The sequence below is a fragment of the Canis aureus genome, chromosome 5 (genome assembly GCF_053574225.1).
Source record: "Canis aureus isolate CA01 chromosome 5, VMU_Caureus_v.1.0, whole genome shotgun sequence".
Classification (NCBI taxonomy): Eukaryota; Metazoa; Chordata; class Mammalia; order Carnivora; family Canidae; genus Canis; species Canis aureus.
Window position 1 is genome coordinate 33,943,461 of NC_135615.1, and position 8,750 is coordinate 33,952,210.

The window sequence follows — 8,750 nt, forward strand, 5'->3', positions numbered from 1 at the left end:
TGTATAATCAGCTCCAATAGCGCATGAGTGCTTGCCGAGGCCACAGGCAGACTTTCCCCCACAACTGGCCTGGATGCAAGTGTCATTCACTGGGCCGCCCGCCCTGAGGGAGGAAAGCCAGGCTCACTGACAGGGGCTGGGGACACCCGGATGGGCGAAATGACTGCCCTTCCTCAACGACCTCTCAGTGCCAGGGCAGGCACACGTGTAAACAGTCACAAAGCCCTGCCACACGCGATGGTGCGCCATGCAGCAAGCCTGGCTGTGAGCACCTTGAGGCTCTGTGATGTCAGGGAGATGGCTGGGTGCTGGGTGCTGGATGCCGGGTGCTGCGTGCCAGGTGCCGGCGAACCAAGGACACAGCGATGCCTGCTGTAGGAGTGGGGACATGGTTGCTGGCTGGCCCCTGCAAAGAGGAAAGGTAAGAAAGGGGTCTTAACCCTCCCTAAGGCAAAACATGGTAGGTGGAATCAGTAGTCCCTTACAGGTGACAATGAAATAACAGGAAGGAATGTGGGCTGCGGAGCCGGGGCTGCGGGGAGAAGCCCATGTAGCGCGGCTCTGCGGCCTGATGCTCCTCCAAGCCCTTGGGGTGAGCCTGTTGGCAAGAAAACCCACATTCCGCAGACACGGCCCCTGTTACTCAGGATCACCCAGGGGACTGCAGATCCCCGTTTTGTCACTGATTCGATTTCCCTCCACAACAACACGCGTCACCAGGCTGTCTGGGTGGCAGCACAGCAGGCGCTGTGCCTTCTGTGGCTTCGAGGACGGAGGGCCCAGGCACACCCTGCGAAGCCAGCGTTGGGGGGCGGAGGGTCCAACAAGGGCTGAGCCTGACCCAGCAGATGCCGGAGAGGCACCCCAGTCACTGGATGCTGTTCTCCCGAGTTTAAATTGTGGGTGTCATTACCCCCAAAGGCCGTAGGACAACGTGCACTGGAGGCTGTGCTCCTACAGTCGGGGCCCCGGCCCTTCCCGCGGTCTTTCCCGGAGAAGGGAGCTTGCCCGCGACCGCTCCACACAATCGCTTACGTTGAGACTTACGAAGCGGGATTCTGTTATTTTTACAGAGCTTTAAATATTCAACAGTAACCTGCCGGATTAAAAAAGCCGTTTGAACTTCCAGAAAGTCTCTGTTCGTGTAACACACGGACGGGAACACGTGCGGGCTGCTGGTTCGTGCTGCGCTCTGATTTCTGAAAATCATCTTGCCGTTCTAAAAATATGCCCTGAATATACAGGCTCTGCAAAGGTGTTGCTCTTACGGATAAATTGGCTAACATCATCTTCATCGCTCACGTATCTTTGTAGCAGAACCAGCTTAAAGAAGCTGCCGGCTACCTCCATCAGACGCAGAAGGGGAGATTCTTTCCACCTGATAACGACGCATGGGAATCCAAGGGAACACGTCCGTCTACTTGAAGTCTCAGAAATTCTAGGGTTGGACCTATTCCGAAGGTCATATTCCAGCAAAACTTAACAGTTACGGCTCACACGCGAAGTCAATGAAATAAGTGCACGTTGCAAAACCCTTTTGAAAAACTGCTTCCCTCAGTAATCACTACTCACCCATTATAAGAATTCTACGTGGTCGGGGCTCCCGGGAGGTTCAGCGGTGGAGCATCTGCCTCCCACACAGGGTGTGACCCCGGGGTCCCGGGATCGAGTCCCATGTTGGGCTCCCTGCATGGAGTCTGCTTCTCCCTCCGCCTGTGTCTGCCTCTTTCTCTGTGTCTCTCATGAATAAATAAATAAAATCTTAAAAAAAAAAAAAAGGAATTCTATGAACCCTTTTCCCCACACACAAAATACAGAACAGTTAAGTGTTACACAAAAGGGGGAAAACAGCTCAAAAGTGGAATTTGCAGTCAGAGGAAAACAGTATTAAACTCTATTTCCTTTCCGACCATGCAAGTGGTTCCTGGCAAGGGTGCGGCGGCAGGGGCCCCACGCCTGGTGCCCAGTCCCCTGGTCCTGTCTGGGTGTTCCCCCAGAACCTGCCGGCCCATCTTACCATGTTTATCCATCCCCGACCCACTTAGTAGATGGTCCACATGGAGCCTGGGCACCACCTCACCACCCATGGAGGCCACATGTCCCCGCTGGGGACCGAGGGGCTGCTGGAGCCCTGCCCCCTGCAAGGAGTGCCCATGCCACCCAGGGCCTGGGTCAGCAGGGCTGCCATCCAATGCATGTCGGCCAATGCGTGTCCCTGCCTGGATTTTGGACACAAGAGAACTTGGGAGGAGAGGCTGGGAAAGGGGACGAGCTTGCAAAAAGAGAGACCAGCTCAGGGCTTTGTAAGCAGCAGAAGACAGACACTGTGTTGCTCAGTGGGTCCCCCTCCCTCCCTCCCCAAGATCCCGTGGAAGCTCACAGGCCCTGGCGTGATCACAGGATCACCTGCGCTCCTCTGGCTTTGGGTAACCAGACAACTTGAGTGAGCTAAAATTAAACGTCACCTTCCCTCAGATGCCGAAGTCCTTCTGATTATTTTAATAACATGCAAATTGCATCTTTAAAACTCAAAAGTACATAATCACCTGAGAGCGCCAGCAAGAATCCAACTTATTAATTACATTAACATTTATTCTATTAATTAAAGCCGACTCCTGGCAATTATCAGCCTGCAAATAACGCCTCCGTGAGAAAACAGGGATGCATGATTTCAAGGCAAACGCAGGAGCCGCTTTTTAGTGCATTTATTAAGCCGTCGATAGGCGAGGCACCTCCCGGGACCGATCACTCGTGGAGACCCATCCGGGCTTGACCTGGTGCGAGGACACCCCGGGGAAAGGATGGACCTGCACAACTGCTGGTGCGCGCCCACCCCAGGGCCAGGCCCCAGGCACCTGCCGTGGAGAAAGCGAGCCGGCCACGCGAAGTCTCGTCCTACACGCAGAGTCCCTGGAAAGGAAGCGCGATCTGGGCAGAAGAGAGCCAGCTGGAGGCGTCCTGGAGGTCTCTGCTCCCCAGCGGGCCGCGAGCCTTGGGCGGGGGTCCCGGCTGAGCCGCCCCTCGTGGCCCCTGCACCTGCGGGAGCCCGACTGCTGCCCCAGTGGGAAGGCAGGAGTCCCGCGAGGCTCTGGCTCCACCTCCGCGTGCCCGCGGTCACCTGCCCTCTGGGCACATGGGCCCCCTTGTGCAAATCTCCCGCCTCGTAAGACACCAGTGCTGCTGGATGAGGTCCCACCTGAGGGCCCCGCTGTGACTTGCTCCCCCCCGTGGAGAGCCTTCTACCTGTAGGATGCACCCACAGCCTGTATCACTAGGGACGGGGACCTCAGTGTATCTGGGTGAGGTGGACACAGGCCGTGTTAGCGTGCACGGGCTGGCCTAGCAAACCACGCAGACTCGTTTCCCGCGTCTGGCGGTGGGGAGGCCCAGGTCCAGGGTGCGCAGGCTGGAGTCTCCCCCGCCAACTCCCCGTGGGCGCAGAGCCAGCTCCCCCGAGCCAGGCGTGCACCCCAGGGCGCACCCGGTGATTCCCCAGCCCTGATGCCCTGCGCCCCTCCGCGGGCCCCCAGACCCCCACGGCCCGTCCTGCCCTCCCGGGCCCCCGCCCCGCTGCCCTGCGCCCCTCCGCGCGCCCGCAGACCCCCCACGGCCCGCCAAGCCCCGCAGGCACCCACATGTCCCGGGACCCGCGTCTGGGGTCGCCCAGCGGTGCCGATATCTCCGGGGATCTGCACGGCGGTGCAGGTGTCATGCTGGGTCCGCAACCCCGCGCGCACATTTCACTCCCACAAGCATTTTTTGTTTTAATCTTTCAGGAAGCTCTCGCCGAAATACGCGTGGATGAGAAGCTGACCTGCGAGGAGGACATAAAAAGCTCCCGAGGGCGCCCGGATGTCGTGCGCCCCGGCCTGGCCTCCCGTCCTCATCCGCGCGGGGCGGTCTCCACGTGGGATCTGGAACGTCCCCTCTCTTTCTCTTGTTACTCGTTTTCTTCTTCCCTCAAAAGCGGAAATGGGATGCCCTCCCTCGCTGGAAGCCTTCACGGCATTTTACAGGTTCGGTATGGATGGCTTTTGATGAAAAACAGGAGAAACAGGGCCTCGTGCGTGCGGGCCTGCGGTGAATCTCCGCGCGTAAAGTTCGGCGGCAAAGCTGCAGCCGGTGAAATAGGGCGCGTTCATCAGCCGGCCTGTGGGGGGCAGCCCGGACCCCGCTCTGGGAAGCTGAGACCCCCCCCACCCCCCACCCTACCTCCCGCTTCCCGCATAGGTGCAAGGGATGGGGAGCCCTCCCCCGCAGGTGCACAGGCATCTGCAGCGGGGGCGGGGCAGGGGCGAGGCTTGAGTGGTGGTGGGGGGGAGATCCGTCCCTAACCCGCACCCATCCTTGATTTAGGGGCAGAAGCAGCATTCGGGGCTGTTCCGCTCCCTAACATAGACACGCGCCCTATAAGTGGCTCCTGAAATTTGAATTCTTAAAACATGCATTAAATCGGAAATGACTAGGATGCAGCTCCCCCGTGGCACTAGCCGCGTTTCAAGGGCTCGAAGCTGCGCAGGGCTAGTGGCTGCGTCCAAGTGGCAGGTGTCCAGAACCGTCCATCACCCTAGAGAGGTCCAGGGGGCGGGGTCAGACCCAGACCGTGGCCTTTGAGGTCCCGGCTCAAGCACGTTTGCGGAATGATCGTGTGTGCAGCCGGGATGGGATGCCAGGAGGGTAAACGAAGGCATTGATTCCGGGTGGGACGTGGCGTGGCCCGTGGGAGCTGTGGCCGGGCTCCTGCCCCAGGGGAGGGCCACAGCGAGCGGAGATGCACCTGCCGCCCCAGAAGGCACATCGGGGACACGGAACCCATACATCGCGCCCGGGCAGAGCCAGTAGGGCCGGGTCGTGGCCACGTGGGACCCGACCCTTGGCGGCCGGGTGGGCGCCCGCAGCTCCGGGACACGCAGACGGGGACCCCACGCCGTGCATGAGCCCCGAAGGCCCGGCAATCCTGCGTCCCCTGGGAGAGGTCGGGGAGCCGAGCACAGCGGTGCCCTGTGCGAAACCCTCCTGCGCTTCATGGGCCAGCAAGAGCTCAGCGCCGCTTTGCTTTTCCTCATGTCCTGATGAGATCCAGCAAGACGCGGTGCAGGCTCGTGTAAATGCACGATGGTCACACTTCCCGTAAGTGGCTCGTGAACACATTTCCTGGGCTGCTGGGGAGCCCAGATGACGGAGACCCTGCAGAGCTGCCCATTAGCCCTCTGTGTTTGTTCCACTTCCCTGGGGACACTTCCTTGCTGGGGACATGGGTTATTCCTCAACAAACCCTGGAACCTGTAAGCTGGGACATTGGGAATGCACATAAACTGCGGTGTGTTGAGGTAAGGTGTCCCCATAGGGTCACGGTCTGTAAGTCCAGAGGGTCCTCTCAGTGGAGGACGGTGGGTGACACGGAGTCCCAGCCTGTCAGTGGGGCTGCATCGTCCTCCGAGGACAAATCTGGGGCAACCAGGCCTGTCATGGCCAACGCCCTGAGGAGTCCTCTCTGCACGCATCCTTGGGGAGACCATCCCACCCACATAGACGACAGGGGCCCCACCACCCTGCGCTCACACCTAAAGGCGCTGGGGGCCACGGGCGCAGAGCACCTTGTGTGCCCCATGCCGTACCACCTCATGCCCGATACCAAATTAATTCCAGATGGAAGAAAGAGTCCTATAAATATCAAACTATAAAAGTAACACTGGATAGATACTTGAGATTTTAAAAATAATCTGAAGATAGAGAAGACTTTTTTTTTTTTTTTCAAACCAGCAAAATACCCAGAAGGCGAGAGAGACTACAGATAAATCCGACCACGGGAAGATCCAAAATTTCCATGTAGGGAAAAAAAAGAAAAGAAAAGAAAAGAAAAGAAAAGCTGCTTTAAGCAAAGTCAAAAGACAAATGACAACCCAAATAACTCCATCTGCAATGCGTGCTTATTGATTAGAGCCCGTTTAGGAATATGCCAAAGATTTCTGAATTACTTGGGGGGGGGAGGGTGGGTGCGGAAAGAAACCAAAAACAATAAAAAAAGAGAAAAGATAGGACAGCATGAGTTCAGGATACAAATAGAAATGGCTCTTCCACTTTTGATAAGATTCCAGAAGAAACGAGCATCAAGTCTCTGCCAAGATGCCATTGTCATGGGTTCGCGGAAGCAGGACACCCCGGACGCGGAAGGAATCTGAGTCGCTAGTCTCTGCAGACGACAAATTGTGGGTAGCTCTCAAAATACACATGCACATTGCGCATCTGGACCCTTTTTCCTCTCTCACCACGGGGAGCGACGAATGTGCGTGTCCGTTCGCTGCTCCATCATTTCTGACCTGGAGAGCCCCCTACCTGCGCACCAGCAGGAAAACGTTAAACGTATTGTGGCTTATCCACACGATGGGATAATGTGTGTGTGTGTGTGTGTGTGTGTGTGTGTGTGTGTGGAGCGGCGAAGCTTTTATGACATTTATATGCACTTGTTAGAAAAGATATAGGATTAGTAGAAGAGTTTGATAAAATATATAATTTATACAAAAAGGGAAGATTCTGTTTATGACCTTTTTTTTTTTAAGATTTTATTCATTTATTCATGAGACACACAGAGAGAGGCAGAGACACAGGCAGAGGGAGAAGCAGGCTCCCTGCGGGGAACCTGGCGTGGGACTCGATCCCAGGACCTGGGATCACTGCCTGAGCTGAAAGCAGACGTTTGACCACAGAGGGCACCCCGAGCGTCCCTAAATGGTCCGCATTCTTTCCAAAAACATAATCTTTGCTCTACATACACACCTAAACTTCATACTCTCTCTCCACAGGATCAGCTATTTCATCAATGTTCAAATTTCCCAAGTATCTTAGAACTTTCTATCGTCCGCTTGTCACCAGTGGTCAAGGGAGACTCCTACACTGAAATCAGTGCTATTTCTGAAGCAACTTCTCACAAGTTCCTCGTCTGGGGTGCCTGGGTGGCTCGGTCGGTGGAGCGTCCGACTCAGGTCAGGACCTCAGGGCCATGAGATCGAGCCCCGTGTCAGGCTCCAAGCTCAGCAGGGGAGTCTGCTTGAGATTCTCTCCCCTGCTCGCTCACTCTCTCTATCAAATAAATAATAAAATCTTAGAAAAAAAAACAGGTTTCTCTTCCACCTTACTCTCTTATATTCTATTTTTTTCCTCTCAAATGTGATAATTGAAAGAACAAGATTATCCTGCAGAACTTACCACTCTGGGTTTTGATGATTCCCTTATTCTTGTGTCGCTCAATGTACCCTGGCCCTCTTGGCCATTCCCCCATGATCTTTAAATCTGATTCGGGTTGACGTCTCAAAAGTCTTCCCCAGCCCCTCCTGCCCCCACGGTCTAGTCGATGCCCCAACGGACAGGAATCTCCAAGCTGTGTGTGTTGCTGAGACAACCTGCCCAGAGCGCATCCTTCGATGTGTGCACAGCACATCTCAGGCGTGCAAGGAGAGGCTGCTCTTGGCGGCCCGGTGCTGGCGGAGAAGAAGGGGTCCAAGGGCAGGTCTGGGGTGCAGGGGCTTTACCGGGGTGCCCCTCAGGGGCAGGGGTGTGGGAGGCAGGGGGAGGCTGCGAGCAGGTCACGCGGTGTGAGCCGGGGCCTGGCCGGTGCACCTGCCTTGGTCGGTGACTCCAGGTGGCCCCCACTAGCAGGCAGGGCCACCGGGTGGGCTCTGGGGGGTGGGGGCAGGACTCCCTGCAAGGGGAGTGACCCCCTCTGCTTCACCTGTGCCCTAAAAGGAGACACCACTTCCCCTTTACCTGTACTCACTTCCTGGGGCGTGAACTCACCCCACTTCTTTTTTTTTTTTTTTTTTTTTATCTCTGCTTCTCAAAAGCTGGCTAGGAGAATCCAGACACTTCAGCCAGTCATACTCGAAGCCCTGGAAAGCAGGGCCCCTGGCGTGACCCCATGTTGTACAGGGCCTATCCCTAGTTCACCCCCAGACCTTCCCCATGAAGCTGAGGGCAAACCCCATGCGGAGCCCTGAGCCCCACACCAGCTGCTTGGGTCACGGCTGCTTGTCCAGCGGCCCCAGGTCCACCGCGGGGAAGGCACAGGCTCTGTCAGCGGCATGTCCGACCCCAGGCCAGGGCGGGCAGGGGGTGCTCCCTAGAGTCAAAGCATAAAAGCTTCAGCACGTGGATGGGTGTGTTCACATTCATGTGTGCGTGCAGATGCACATGCGTGCAGGAGGTTTTGTGGGTGTGCATGCACATAAATGCAGGCGTGCATGCACATGGGGGCACATTTATCTGCACGGTTACATATGTGTGCGTGTGTGCACATGCATGTGAGTGGGTGCGTGTGCAGCCATGAAACAACTACAGTGACAGGCAAGGAAGCCCCCGGAAGTCCTCTCCTGACACCAACTTCTCTGTCAGTTTGAACCTAAGAGGTTGAAACGTATTTTAAATAGCAATTGTTCCCCATTGAAATATTTAGATACATACAAGGTGGATCTTGATCCGTGTTCTTGCCTTGGCCTCCTGAGTAATATGAACAGTGTGGGGCACCTGGAGGCTCAGCGGTTGAGCGTCTCCCTTCGGCCCAGGGTGTGACCCCGGGGTCCTGGGATCGGGTCCTGCGTCGGGCTCCCTGCAGGGAGCCTGCTTCTCCCTCTGCCTGTGTCTCTGCCCCTCCCTGTGTGTCTCTCAGGAATAAATAAATTTTAAAATTAAAAAAATAATAATAGGAACCACAATATAAAGTGTTGATACAATAGACCTTTTTGAAAGTTTGTGGA

At 56.2% G+C, this 8,750-nt stretch overlaps 1 protein-coding gene across 2 annotated transcripts; it reads left to right on the forward strand.

Annotated features, from left to right (window-relative positions):
* Positions 1-292: 292 nt before the first annotated feature.
* On the forward strand, positions 293-7,079 carry LOC144313392 (uncharacterized). Of its 2 annotated transcripts, XM_077896446.1 has the most exons (3): positions 307-421; positions 3,777-4,016; positions 6,804-7,079. In XM_077896446.1, the coding sequence occupies exons 1-3, from the start codon at positions 320-322 to the stop codon at positions 7,002-7,004; spliced, it is 543 nt and encodes a 180-aa protein (XP_077752572.1). In that variant the 5' UTR covers positions 307-319; the 3' UTR covers positions 7,005-7,079. The 2 variants fall into 2 exon arrangements, 1 of the variants encoding a protein (XP_077752572.1); XR_013379051.1 differs by lacking the exons at positions 3,777-4,016; positions 6,804-7,079 and adding an exon at positions 1,074-1,733 and having other exon boundaries at positions 293-421.
* The last annotated feature ends 1,671 nt before the right edge of the window (positions 7,080-8,750 follow it).